The sequence below is a fragment of the Conger conger genome, chromosome 14 (assembly GCF_963514075.1).
Source record: "Conger conger chromosome 14, fConCon1.1, whole genome shotgun sequence".
NCBI classification, from domain to species: domain Eukaryota; kingdom Metazoa; phylum Chordata; class Actinopteri; order Anguilliformes; family Congridae; genus Conger; species Conger conger.
The window spans coordinates 25,872,717-25,888,363 of record NC_083773.1 but is presented as its reverse complement, the minus strand read 5'-3'; the positions used below and the strand labels follow the sequence as shown (position 1 = coordinate 25,888,363).

The window sequence follows — 15,647 nt, the reverse complement described above, 5'->3', positions numbered from 1 at the left end:
ATCAATGGCATTTATTGTAATTCTGTGGGTAGCTGCGTAGGCTGCTGCAGCCTGGCTCTGTAATTACTAAACACACATACCTGGGTCATAATGATTCACATCATGAGTCTCACCTCCAGTGTCAACAGCCTTGTAATTATGCCTGGTTACAAAACCCAATCCCAACACATCATCTGTGGAATGAGGTGTCTGCTAAGCAAATGAATACTGACAAATAACCAGATTTTAGTGTACTCCTCTTGTGAGCCTCTGGAATGATGCTCACTTAGTTCATCCATATTTTAAAAGATGTTCTTTTGTTCTTCAGGTACTCCTGCTTGAGGATCTGTGACAGTATTTTCTGGAGTGTGGGCGAGGCAGGAAGGGTGTTCCTACCTGAGTGACAGGTGGAGAGGGGGTGTGTTCCACCAAGGCCAGCTTGAGGGTGTTCTCCCAGACGGGTGTGTCCGGAGCTCTCCTTCCGCTCCCCGGGAACTCGCCCTGTTCCTTCCGGCTGGACCCCTCGGTCCGCACGCTGAAGCTGGGGTCATGGCTCCCAAACTCCACCGCCTTGCCATCCCGGCACTCTTCAAACACCACTGCAGAGGAGGTCAGAGATCAGGAGCGTGTCGAACAGGAGTGTACGTACCACATACAAAGACACAGTTATACTGCACACAATTTCTGCATAAGTTCACTTATAGTGGGGATGGAGCCTCTTGAAAGACCAAAGAAGACCCTTTAATTGTCTGTGTGAGTGCATGATGTCCTGAACACCAGGCGACATGCACACTATCACTGCTTCATTCAGGAGCTGCAAACGTGTATGCAGGTATGGTGCGTCCACAGTATCCATGGGCACGTCACACCTTCAGTTCATAGCTATAAAGGGCTGCTCTTCCATAAATAGGCCAGCTATCAAAGTGTTACGCGCTAGTGTCTGAGAGCCTGAGTGACACCAGAGGAATACCTCCCACCAAAACACAACAGACACTCGGGGGAGACGGGGTGCACGTCAGCCTCTCCTTGATGCTGCTCCGGTGGAGACGTGAGGCTGAGGCCCACCTCGCGGCTCTCCCCCCACCGCTCAGAGCGCGCAGGCTAGCTTCACAGCCGCGCACAGCGCGTATTACTTTCAGTCGCCTCTAAACACGTCAGTCTGTTTCTAAATGGACACGAATAGCACTCTTTCTGAGGACTGCGGGGACGACTTCCAGCTGAGAGGTAATGAAACCAGAGAAAGTACGAGTTTGTTTCCACACTTTCTTTTTCTACTTTTCCTGGTTTCGGTATTTGGCAGATAATGACGATGGCCCAAGCTGGTGGTATCATGGAGAACTCCCAAGGTTGGACAATGTGAAGCTCGAATTCAAACAGTCAGGCTCATTATACTGCTTCAAATTAAAAAACTAACTTGAAGATAATAACTGAGCGGAAATGAAATTAAATCAATTTCCAAAGGCATTTCTCCGACTCATAAAAATTAAAAGTAAAAATTATTTTTACAGCTTCACAAAGTAAAATATATCCTATAGAACAGAACAGTGAATGACCATTATGCATGGATGTACCAAGACTACCCACTAAAGATACAATGTCTTTGATACAAAATTTAGTGCAGCCAGAGCTCCAGGACCTCTCCTCTCAGGATCCCCTTAAATCAGCACGCATGCTGATGGCCATCATGCCACTGGACACCCTTATGCAAAACACAGGTAGCAATGCAATGGAGATTTCATTAACATACATGCACAGTCTAATTGGAATGTCATTATACTGTACCATGGACATGAAAAAGACATCTCACAATTATTGTACTAATCACAGTAGTGTATAAGACAGAAAGAAAGTGTACACCAAAAAAGCAAGGTGCTGGGTCAGAAGAACAATTGAAAGTCTGAGAGGAAAAGACTCACATACTCACTATAGGCTCAAAAACAAATAAAACAATCATGGCTCAATAAATCATGTTATTTGTTTTTTGGAGCATATAGTGAGTGTGCAAGTCTTTCTTTTCAGAACGATCACAGTATTATCAAAAACTACAGACTAAATACAGATTTTTAAAATATTTTTTGTTGATGACCCTCCAGAACTCCAACGCAGATCCCCATAGGCCCCCCTCGAACAGCACATTGGAGAACATGGAGGTACAGAACAGGCAGACAGCCGCACAGAGGAGGATATGAAGCAGTAATATCGGTATCCTGAGCTGGCTGGGGTCATGTGACAAGTGTCTGGAGATACATCCTATCAGAGCCACAGGGCCTAAATCACACGCGCTCTTCCCTCCCAGGTCTCCTGAGCACCTGGGGGGTGATGTGAGGTGAGCAGCTGACTGACACACCGTTTTGTGCGCTATTTAATGCAGGACGCCTTCAAAAAGATGCCAGAGGTGAGGTTATATTACAAAACAATAACAATTCATTTTGATTTAATAATATACAGGGTATGATCTTCAAAGGGGAAAAATTAACTTGACTTTGATGATCAGATGTTTCTCAAAAGCCACTCAAATCACTCTTTTAAAGAGTGCTTTTTTGTTTGTTTTTCTTACAAACAAAAAACTTTCTAAAGCATCTACGTTTTGGTTTCAAAGGTTTCTTTCAGCTAAATTATAAAACATAATGCACTACTTCAATTGCACTTGTGGCTATGATGTGCAAATTAATCTTATGCAAATCTACACCTGAACAATCTTGCAGCCACGCAGAGATAGAGATGAATCCCTTACTATGTGCCTAGAGCCCAATGACTCAACTACAGGTGTTGTCAACATAAGGAAAGTGTAATGAATCCAGCTCTTTAAACTACACAGCAGCAGAACTTCCATTATACAATCAACTCAGATAAAACACCTTTAACTCTAACTCCCTGCTGGACTCATCCAAACTGCTGTGAAAAAAAGTCACAGAAAGATCACATGCCCTCTGCTCCTTCAGTATGGCACCGACATTATTTTCACACATCACACACATAGCACCTCCGTTTCAGAGTGAGTCACAGCTGAACATTTCAAAAACAGCAATTTAACAGGAAAAAAAGGGTATGTTGATAAAATTTGAAATGTGGGAACAAGAACAGCAGCATTTTGTCGCCTGGCATAAACACAACCCGACTCCTTATAGTCAACTCTAATCACCTGTCCAAGAGAGAGCCCCCCCCCTTCACCCACATCCACACACACACACACACACACACACACACACGATTTTGACTCCTTTTGGCTACCGTATATATAAGAATATTATTTTTAGTTTGTTGCATACGGTACAGCATATCCGGTCGTGCCATACCACAGTAAAATAGTAACAGCAATGGTGAATCACTCAGCAGATGCATCACTGAATATCATCCAAAAAAACAAGTAAAAAACAAAAATCACACGATCGTCTCGATGAAATTTATGTGAATTTGACTCCAAGTCAGCAACAAGCAGAAAAGGGCAGTTAGAGCACAGTCTGGCACATTACACACAGGCACTGTGTTTGTCCTGCAGGGCTAACAGGACCCCGCTATCCTAAAGGCAGGGTGTCCCCTGGGTGGCAATTTATTCCAATTCCGTCAGGTCTCCCAGAGGCACTTAGGCGATGTTACTTTAGGGTTGTTCCTGCTGGGATGCAGCTGAAAAGAAAGGCAGGCAAAGTTTGAAGGTGTGCTGGTCAGCGTCTGCCTGAGAGAAGGAGGAAGAGGACAGAACGGTGCCTGGCAGGATTGTTGTGTTTGCAGTGAGGAGAGTGAGGAGGCTGGGAGAGTAGAGGAGAGTGAGACAGAGCTGTACAGAGGGTGTGATGCAAGTCGGAATGGAGTTTAACAACAGTTTAAACACATCAGCCAACTCCAGCAGAACATTCTCAAGACATTCTTTAGTCAGGATGTGAGCACTTATCAGCAAACCAGGTAAAAATTTTGAGCCATGGATCAGGCCGGCTCCACACACGGTTTTTTCTGTGGCAACATAGATCTGTCTTCAAAAAACAACCCAAAGACTCAAAACTGTTGTTAGACCATGGAGCTACTAATTTATTTGTTAAAAGTAATCTTTTCAAAACAATTGCAAATGCTGGCAATAAGTGGTGTTTACAGTATCTGTGGACATCGCATCGCAAACATTGTATTTGGGACCTTTGCATGCATGGGACCTTTGCATGTAGCACTTGTCAGGGAACACGTGGCTACTTACAGCATGTACTATTTTATATACAAATGTGTAAGCTTTAGTTTTTTAAATTAGTGTCACTGAGGAGAATATAACTTTGAGCAGAACCCCTAAATATAAATCGCAGGAAGCCAAGCCAATGTCATCAGGATCAAATAAAATGAGCATATATACTGTGTCAAAATAATGTATACAGTGAATGATTCTTTCATATTTGTTCTAACATGTTTCTTTTAGCATTTCCCCAGTGTTGGGAGAATTTAGCAAGGACACAGTAGAGCAGCAGTAGAGATTCCCTGTTAGCTTGTTTTGCAGTTCAGCTTGAAACAATGGTAAGCCTGTGAGCATTGGCCTGACACACCAACACAAAGGCCAAAGGTCATCTGCGTACACGTGTGTCCACCTGTTACACGGCTGAGAGGACGGCACTGGCCCCCGCTCCTCTCCCAGGCGCCGTGTTCATTCAGCCATGGCTGGGCCGCAGTTGGGCGGGATTCCCCCGCCCCTGTTGGCGTGCTGCGGGCTGTGTTATGCCGCTCGGCTGGGCGCGGGAGCTCAGAAGCCCGAGCGCTGCTCATGTACCGGCACAGATCGCTCTGTCGTACGGAGCGCCCTGCAGGAAAAAAGACAGCAGGTGCGCCCACCCATGACCCCCCCGCTCCGCCCCCTGGACCTCGTGCCTCTCTCTGGGCACTGGGGCATGATGAGCATTGACCATGGGTTTCTGTGACAGGTCTTTCCAAAGCTGTAGCCCTCAGCTCTGACATATAAAAAAAGAGAACAATAACACATTCCACATAAGGAAAACTAACATCCTCACGTTTGTCTACACATATTCATATTTGTCATCAGTTTTCCTTTCATAAGGGAAGGTGACTTGGCTCGTCAATAAATGGTTTAAAAAATACATGAGAATAAACATAGCATTCTGATTGACCGATTCTCAAGAAAAATGTAAGCGTGTGGAAGAATGCAAAGAAGAAATGTATTGAAGAAAGAATGCAAGGCTCTGAGAGATACAGTAGTAGACACTTCTGGTAGTTGGAGTTCTTCTGACTGTTAATTGTTGTAGTGATTGTTGTAGTGAAAGCAGGTGACCACCTCTGGTAGATCACCTAGTACATGAAATTCCTCCAAACCTACAGTGTACTGCTGCCTGCTACTCTTCCCTTCCAAACTAGGCCTCCCAAACAACTGCATCTCTCCTGGCTTTGGCTGTCATGCTTAATAAATCAGTCCCCCCTTCTCTTTCTCAATGCTGACCATGTCCAAATGTGGACTAGCTAACACACAAAGGAGCAGCCAAAAGTCTACTGGCCCCACTGCTTTTCCATTATGTGCTCAAATAAACAAAGGAACTTCATGAAACTTTACAGCCACCCACCCAATCAATAAACTGCAAATGTCCCGGCATGAAAGGCAGGTGAAATTACCTCTCCCCCCATTGGAGAGGTGAATGGATTTTCCCCTTACAGTTCTCCCCTACTGTCAGAAGGATATTTTGGTTCAGTTGTGACTTTGACATGGTGACACTGAAATAACAGCATTCACTTCAATCACGAAGGTCAGCTTGATGTTTTCTTTTTTTTTTTTTAAAGAACATTCCTTTGTCAGCAGTGGAGTCTCTCAGTGATAGATCTACAGTGAGCATGGTAGTGTGTGTGTGTGTGTGTGTGTGTGTATGAGTGCATGGAGATTTGCACGTTTATGCAGTTGGTTCAATGTTGTTCAATAGAACTCCATGCAATAGGTGTCAGAGGAATTCCGTTTTGCTTAGCTTTCTCTGTCAGGCTTGGTCAGCTTTGGCTGGACTTGTCAAGCCAGTCTTGGGTGGATTCGTACAACCTTCAGTCTTGTTCAACTTATTTAGGTCTCATCTGCATTTTAGGAGTTATCACCTTCATGTTTCACAAATGTTCTGGTTAGATAGAATGAAGCATTCCACAGGGGTGCCCTGGGACCCCCCACAGGGACCTCTGCTTCAGTCACATAGCCAAAATGGCAAGGGCACAGGTATACAGCTGCTAGAATCCATTTAATAAAAGCCAGAAAGTGCCAGGAAACTAAAAACAAAAGAGAAAGAATAGTGAAATGAAAAGCAGAAAAAAACTGGCAGATGTTTAGCACCTCCACCTGGATTTCAGAAGCAGAGCGAGCTGGATTTCATGCTCCCTAGTTACACACAACGTTCAGTGGGTCTAAACGGCTATAAGCTCTGCTCCCTGACATTCACATGATTCATATTTCACACAGCAATGAAATAATCTCATAATATCTGTACCTAAGCCACTAAACAGGTTACAAACAGACAAATAAACTAGAGGATTAACTTGTTTAACTCTGAATTCACCGGCCACAATGGAATGATCCCACTATCATTACTGCTAAAAAACAACAGAGAACGACAGATTTGTGAATTAATAAATCATACCAATTCCTTCTTTTTGGGGAGTGGCGGTGGCACCAGTTCTAAGCAGCAGCAGAAAGACTGAAGAAAGAGAGAAATAGCCAGAGAAGCAGAGAACTTTAGAAAGAAAAGTTTGATTTCTCTATGAAACTGCAGTGCCGGTTCTTACTTTCCACAGAGGCTCTCTAGAGAAGAAACTTTCATCTGCATTTTCGTTGAAACAAATTGTTCACCATCTCATTAGTCAAGCAGGTAAAGTTTTTAAAAATGGGTTCCCTTCTGCCAATACAGCCTTATCTTTAAACAAGCTTAATTCCTTCATAGACTGAGACCATACAGTATATTGTTTTCCCAAGCATGGTGCAAAGCAAGAGTACTTCACATAAAAAGGAAGCAAGCTTGTTTTTGTTATTAGTCCTTCTGAATGGTGAAAGATGGCCCCCAGTGTTGTTCAAGCGCGCAAAACTATGAAAGTGTTGGGTTCAGAAGAGGCATGCAAAAATCGAGAATTGTAAGTTGTGAAAAAATAGAGAATACGCACTCTCATTTGGACAGTTCCAATTGCCTCTGGCAAAACAATTATCAATCACTGAGCCAGAGGAATTAAGAAACTGAAGTGTACAGTATATGGCGTATCAAAGGCATATCAAAAATGCTGCCAAGCACAGTTATGTAAAAATAGCAATGGTTTTCAGTGTGGACAACTGAAGTAAATGTGGACTGTACTGTAACTTTTAATCTTGAAAATATTATAAAATAAGAATGCTACGAGGTATCTATGATGCACTGGCAATATCTTTGCACATTTTCCTCTACCTGTATGTGTTATTCCGAAATGTGTTGGGGATGTTTCTGGGTGTGATGGGGCATAGGTATCCTATGGGGTGGGATTAGAGTGTTTGCAACTAGCTAGCTACTGCAATGACAGAGGTGAAGAAGCAAAAGAGTCATCATTTGGAAAAGTGGTAAAAACAGTAAAGTGGATGTGAAATATAAAAATGGAGGTGAGCGGGCAAGATTGAGGCCAGAGAAGCACACGTCTATGACTGTAAACACAGGACTACAGCTGAAAATCCTGCGTAGTACGCCTTTAAATCGGAGAGCAAAAACAAAATAGAAGCGCAATGGTTGACACTGGTATGCAGCTACAGTTATTTATAATTTACAATGCATTTAGAGTTATAAAGACAGCGCCATTGCCTTGCCGTGAATCCAGTGACACATGAAAGCAGTTTGTTTGAAAAGCTTTGTTCTGTGCACTGAAGGGTACAGGCAGTCTGCTCCCCCCTCCTGTAAAAAAGAAAAAACAATCTATTTCTTACATTACGTGACAGAGACCCCCTGTGGGTTTGGCTGCAATAGTGGAGGCTCTCCTCTCCACTCAGCCCAGATCTCTATTTCAGTTCAGCTCAACATACAGTATGCTTCATTGCCACACATTACATTTTAATAGGAAGGGCTAGCGTTTGACCAGCTGGACTTGTTGAATTTGATGTAAACCCTGTTGCTTTCAATGGAAAGAGTATGGGTTACATTTAACCCCCTGGTTTTGTTGATTTTGAGGTAAACCTTGCCCTCATTTGTAGAATCTGGGCCTCACAAATTAATTTGACCAGTTTGAAACATGGAACATTTGTGTTCCCTGAGGAATAGACACCCCCTCCATCACCACCTTATGTTCATTGACAATAGAGACCTGGGAAGGTGGGTAAGAAAAACATGAACAGACATGCAAAAAGCACCTAATTATTTTATGACAGGTATAAGTTACCCCTTACCAGCTTCATTTAACTGTCCATTTCTCTATTCCCAGGGTAATAATTGTCTGGTCAATATACTGTATAATATAGAATATTTTGTTCATAAACTCAGATAACATTGGCTTGTACATTTCAGGCTAGATTAATTACAGCATCTAAAAATCTCTAGAGAAGATTTCCCACGTACTGTAACTTTGATGAAGACATCAAAACATCACTTAGTATATCTCCTACCTGAGGATGAACACCATCTTGCTGAATTTAAATTATTTAAATTGTTAAACCGTGGAGCTCGGCACTACCATTCGCTGCCGGGGAATTACTTGTCTTTTTGGAATATTCATTGCCTGTGATCATTATTATACTGTATATTTTGTTTATTTTTGAGATGTACATGTGTAGATACGCATTGCTGGGAGAGATGAGGGCAGGTAAGGCGAGTCCGGGGGAGTTGCAGATGTACTGACTGCACAATTTAAAAAAAGGAAACAAAGAGGACAGAAAGCACCGGAATGGAGGCAGAGGCCATTCAAAGGCAGGGTTAAGAAAGCAATGCAGAGGAGGCCAAGATTAATACACCTCTCCTACAAAGAGAGAAAGAGATGGCCGAGCATAATGATGAAAAAAATAACATCTACCGAGAGAGTACATTCCCCAACCTACAAGGGAAGAGCACTGGGTTCCTGTGCTAATTTAGACTCAGTATTTATGCGAAGGGTCCCCAAACTACAGCCCAGAGGCAAGGTATGACCCTTTTAACATTTTTTGACTTAATGCTGAATAAAATGCACTAAATTATTATTCTGCAGCCAGTAGAGTAATCAGACTGTGTCTAAGTTCACATATTGGGTGGTCATACGTGACTCGAGTGCAGATGGCAGACCTGGGGGGAGTTGCAGGGAGTTCATGCGACTACATATGGAAACTGGTGGAACGGCAACCATGAATATTAATGTTCAAATAAATTATTATAATGAGTATGCAATGTTCCAAGTCACAAGCAAATCATTAATGAACAAATTAAGGGGCTACGCATCACTAACTAGTGAAGTCATTTAACTAAATGTACAAAATACTCACAGCAAAAATCAGAGAGGGCTCTAGAGAACAGATTCCTCATTTGTTCATGAAGAAAATAGCAATGTAATATTTATGACCTCTTATTTAAAAAATTAAGGGGTAGCTAAATTTTGTAAAGAAAAATGCTACAGACAATTGCTACAAATGCAGTTTGTTGTTGTTGACACCACTTAAAGACACATCATGTTGATTAGTTGATGTATTAGTTAATTCATTAATTATATTGTACTTCAGTTTTCATAACCAAATCAAGGCTTTGAATTAACTTTGTCAGCTGGACGAAATGTAGGCTCATTTTTCCCATCTGCTATTCATTTTCTGCTGCTCAGTATTAGGATTATAAACAGATCCTGCACTTGAGTATTTTGTAAAAGACATTGCTGGTAATACCATTATTTCATCAGTCTTGCAGTGACAGCTTTCCTAAAATGGAGTGGTTCTGCATCTGAACTTTGTTGTTCGGGGAGACAAGGCCATTAATTCAGATACAGAGATAGAGCAGTGACACCTCATCTTCATGCCACTAATGACTCAGAATTTCATCTCAAAGGTGGTGCTGACACTGCTTAACCCTGTCAAATGTTTTTTTTTATCAGCACACAAATGTTTTGTCTTCTCCGTTTCTTCACATAATTGGGTCTCAGTGGGAGAACCTTGCTTTATTACAATTTTTTAAACAAAGAAAGCAAGAAAAGCTAACAAAATGTCCACTGCCTGAAGGCTATGTGCTTGTATCTGATATCGCAATGTAATCATTTCTGATTGCCTGCAGACACTCTACAACAGTGTGATACTTTGTGATATACGGAGCTACCTCAGGTGGTTGAACAGTGTCAGAATCAATGAGAGAATAAACAGTTCTCAAATTCTTTTTTGGACATTGGAAATTGTAGTATAAGTATGTGATATTGACAGATAAGTTGCATGTAATACAAATATAATATGTAATTTTAAACAAACTACATTTACTTTTTTTTTTGCTAAAGACTCTTGCACTTCATCACAGCCATGGAGTCACAGTACAGTTCATAATATGATGACATATTATGGTGTTAGAATGAAACCAGGAAAGAGTCAGGTGGAATGGTACTTTATGTCTGCTGACATACAGCATGGTAGTTATATACAACTGTTTCCAGAAGGCCTACGATACATATTATAAAATCTTGCAATCTGATTGGTTTCATAGCAATGATACATTTTCTATAGGCCACTGCTGTGCATTCTAATTCTAATCTGTTTACAGTTCTATTTCAAGTATCAGTCCGCAGTGAAGCTGCCATTCAAGTCAAAATGAAAACCTGTTAATACGTCAATCACCTTGCAACAATGTTGCCAGAGTTTGCAAACAAGCAGGGACGCAGAGCCACACACTGAATCGAAAACGATCCGATGTGGGTCTCGATTTGCGAGTGAGATTCTGCAAACAGGCGGAAATGCGAGAGCTTCAAGGTGACCGAAACTTGGTGGACTGGAGAAAGCAGAGCAATGCTTCTTCAAATTTTAAAATGAGTAAACCTACGCAACGTGCTGCTACTAAGGTGGGACAGGTTTTCAGTGCTTGCAATGGCAATGAACTAATAAACATCAAAAAGGCATGCACTCTTGTTTGCTCACGGTAGCTTGCAAGCTAACTAGCTAGCGAGTTTGGCAGAACAATGTTACAGTTCACCAACGTTGCATAGCAACCACCTGGCACTACTTACTAGTATGAGGGAGCTACTTTCATGTAAATTATTCCTGTAATTAAATTGTTAATTAAAAAAATGTCATTGTATTGTGTCAATATATCTAATCAATCTATATTCATAGATTTATAAAAGCCATAACTCACTCCAGGATGTGATATATAGATAATTTATCACAGCTACAGGGGTTGCGACCCTCCACTGTGCGTTGGGCCAAAAGACCTCCCCTTAGCTGTGATAAAATTTCTATATACCATTGCTTGTAGTGAGTTATTGCTTAAATATAAGTCATGCATAATACAAAGTAAAAATCATAATTCTAGAAGCAAAATTCTACATTCAGCTTTCTGTGCCTACACCCCTTTGTGAAAAGACTTGAAATCCTTGGTATTGGCCAGAATTGCGCTTTGAGCTCTAACAGATGTTGGAGGGGTTTTTTAATATTGTATGAGTAATGTTCTGCAGCAGTTGAACTCAAGATGCAGGCTGGCTATTAAATGGAAGGCCGCTCTTTCAGCACACCCCCACAAGGCAGAAAGCTTACTGCTGAGCACGGTCAGCTCTGCCTACCGAGGTGGCAGCAACATTGAACGAGAGAACACAGAGCAAAGGCCTTAAAAATGTCCAGAAGATGAGAAGGCTGTGTATGTATATGGTATGTATGTTTTGGTGCGTGTGTTGCAGACAGAGAACGAGCAAGAGCGAGAATGTGTGTGTTCCACTGAGAGAGCGAGCGGGAAAGAGAGTGTGAGAGTGTGTGTGGTGCAGAGAGAGAGCAAGCGAGAGAAAAGAATTGCACTTACGATGACTTGTTTTTTGGTTAGAACAGCTGTTCATGCGTGTCTTGCTATTTATGGATTTGATGTTTTTAACTGGTTGAAGAACCTATGCACTTGATAGTCGCTTTGGATTCAGAGCTAAATTACTAAAATGTAAATGTAATGAGAGTGAGAATGTGTGTGAGTTCCAGAGAGAGTGTGTGTATGTGTGTATAAACCTGATGGTGCATGGATGCGCGCATTTTATAAATTCCTTTTTTTCCTCCTCTCTCTTTCCATTGTCAAACTCATACCAAACAGGTACTTCACTGAATCTGTTATTCATCAAGAATAACAGATTCAAACACTTACAACATTTTCCAGCAGAGGATGAAGAGCTACTGAATTGAGGTAGCAGTGCACGTTTGTATTTGTTACATACTACCTCTCTCAACTCCTGCTATAGGTCAACACAGCAGCTAGGCATAGCCATGCGCTACTGCCCCAAAGTAATCAGTCTCTTAAATGTATTACACAATCAAAATTATATTTTGCTGTGCATGGGCTCCTCATATGCTGCTTATTTTCAGAAAGAAAATATGTTCACATCACATTGCGATCATTTCACATAAGACCAACTTAAAGGTACAATGTGAGCATCCTTTCCTTAATGTTATTACCTCTCCGAAACTATGAATGGAGTGTAAGCACTAAGCAGAAGCTGCCACTCATAATTACAAGCCAATTATATCTGTGATTGAGGCAGGCAAAACAAATACTGTAAATAGTAAATTACAGTTCATAAGCGTCTGATGAGAAGTCATTGTTGTGCCATCTGTGGAGACTTCCTCAAATTATCTTTGTGCTCATAGGCTCACAGAAAGAGATGATTCATGATTCAATTCGAACATGTGGTTAGTCTGCTAATGGTATTACTAATATGTTTATTTATGCCAAATAACAGCAGAAGCACTATGCCCATACTATTTATATATTTATTATATAATATAATATATAATATATAATATATATATATATATATATTTATATATTTATATATATTTATTTATATATTTAGCCTATTTTAGTGGGGAAAATATTTCAGAAGTGAAATAATTACCAGTATTCTTGAATTCAGAGTTGTGCAGCAGACCTCTCCATTTCTTACTGATGACCCAGCCTTCTATAACATAATTCTTAAATATTTTATACATTCAAAGTGCTTCAACTGTGAGTCAAGGGGTATATTTTACCAGTGATTTCTTTCTTTTTGACTTTCTGTATATTTAATATAGGCATACAGCATTTAAATACAGTCGAGTAAAGCAATGCTCCCTGGCTCCAGTATTCAGTCATTCCCAGAAAATAATGTGCAACCTATATGTATAATTATATGCTCTTTTGTATTAATGCATTTCAGTAATGGTGAAGTTTTGCTGACTAAATCTCCAGAATCCCCTCAGTCTAACATGTATGTCAATGACAATCGGATTTTTAAAAGCGCTTCCTAAACATAAATCAGCAATTACCGATAAGCAATACATACTGAAATCCCCATACATTTAATACGGATAAAGACACTCCAGTGTAACTGAGAGTCGGCCATTTTGATGTGTGCGCCAGGGTGGTAATTGATGGACCACATAAATACAATGAACCAGAACGAGGTGGTCAGGTTGTAAGTCAGCACTAAGACAGGCCACAGTGTCTACAGGAATTTGCTCCTACCTTCAAATTATTTAACCTGCTTGGTTCAGATAATAAGCAAAAAATTTTAATCAGGTGGTGTAGCGAACGGTTGAAGCAAATGCCTGCAGACACTGCGGCCCGCAGGACGTGGTGTTGAGCTCTGCAGTAAGTTGTGGGTCAATGCGGGCAGGCCACAGGACCACAGGTGCCCTAAGGCCAAGTAACAGATCAGGCAGACACTGACCCATGTCAAGTTACTGCCATAGCCTGTTTCAAAGCCAGAAAAAACCCCAATCCGCACAGTATCCTGAACCAAGCTTGTAAGGTTACATAAACTGGTCAAATATTAACAACTGCAATCTCAAAGCAAATCTCCAACCTTTGAAAGGTATGCACTCGCAATGGCCCATGATCTAGCAATATTATTTGCCTTTTCACAAGGCACAAGTTGTAAAACAATAAATGTAAAACAATCCCTTTATTGAAGGTCCTGGCTCAGAGGAAGCCCATTCTTCGATCGATCTAAATAGAAATCACTTCAAGAGCAATCTCTTATGGCCAGCCTAACTTCACTTATCCAAAATGGTAAATGACAGGTTTCCTTGTTCAATACATTTACTTTTTCCATTAGCTAATAACAATGGGACTTAAGTTATGCAATATGTTTTGCTCTTTGGTTGTTTTTTATCCTAACACTGACAAATCATGGTACTTTGCAACATAATGATCCAATCGTATTTTACTTTAAGTTAAACAGAGACATTTGTTTTGAAACTACAAGTTGAGCCCCTTTGTGAATGCAAGTTGTTTTACTGGGAAATACCCCCTGCGGCTTATCACACTGGCTTATTACCCCTTATTACTGCTTATTACACTGCATATTTAACTGTTTATTACGCCTACTTATCACACTGGCTTATTACCCCTTATTACTGCTTATTACACTGCATATTTAACTGTTTATTATGCCTACTTATCACACTGGCTTATTACACCTTATTACTGCTTATTACACTGGATATTTAACTGCTTATTACACTTACTTATCACACGGGCTTATTACACTTCATTACTGCTTACTACACTGCATATTTAACTGTTTATTACACCTACTTATCACACTAGCTTATTATGCCTGCTTATTATACTGCGAATTAAACTGCTTATTACACTTACTTATTACACTGTTTATTAAACTGCTTATTACACCAGGATATGATTTTGTCTCTACTATCCTAATATAACAGCTTCAAGCCCTTGCCACTATAACTCAAGTTTTTTCAATACAATGCACTTTGCGAAGTGTGCAGTTTCTATTTAATACATTATTATTCCAGTTTCCATCTATTAATTTAAAATGGTATACAGTATATGGTATGACTGTAGATGTGTACATAATTAAGGCAGACAGTGACCTTTCTGCAGCATGACAGAAAAGCTCAGAGGACTCTGCAATCACATCCCATCAGGCCCAGCTACAGGCAGGCGGAAGTGCACCTTCACGGTCTGCAAAGGAGCAGGCATGTTGGAGTGCATTAGCACATCAGGGTGAATTGTTCTCACTTCCTGTGCCTCTACGTTGCTTGCGTTTTTTCATAGTTTTTTTTTCTTGAATTGTCTGCTTCTCAAAGGGAAAAATGTCATTTCCGTTGACCTGACAGCTAGAACAGGCGGGGAAATGATAGGAACACAATGGCAGTTCAAGTCCCTCGTCTCTCGAGATTGACTTTGTAGGGGTTGGCAACATCTCACACTGATACACAGCACAATGGCTTGAGGAAAGAAAGGATGGCTTTTTGAGGTCCAGATAAGAAAGTGATGCCCGACTGCTTCAGTGCATTATGGACCATTCACTACATTTCTTCCTGAAGCTCACACTAAGCCTGAAAGGACATGAGGTACAACTGGAGACTTCAAGTTTACAATTGAAAAACCAGGCAAAGAATTAGCAATTTGCAAGAATTTACGAATAAGAGCAAATAAATTGGTTCTGAATATACATTAAAAAAGTTATGAAGTATGGCTTAACTCCTTATTTTTATTTATTTATTTTTGCTTAAACTCTCCAGGCTAAGCACAATTAAACAAAAGCGGGGTAATGATTTAGGTTTTGCATTTTTAATACAG

General features: G+C 40.8%; 1 protein-coding gene across 2 annotated transcripts in view; it reads right to left on the bottom strand.

Annotated features, from left to right (window-relative positions):
• LOC133109904 (cadherin-4-like) overlaps window positions 1-15,647 on the bottom strand; it is a 310,425-nt gene that overhangs the window by 74,971 nt on the left and 219,807 nt on the right. For both annotated transcript variants that reach the window (XM_061219646.1, XM_061219645.1), the window contains exon 4: window positions 376-578. In XM_061219646.1, the coding sequence (XP_061075630.1) occupies window positions 376-578 (203 nt within the window). The remainder of the gene's footprint in view (window positions 1-375; window positions 579-15,647) is intronic.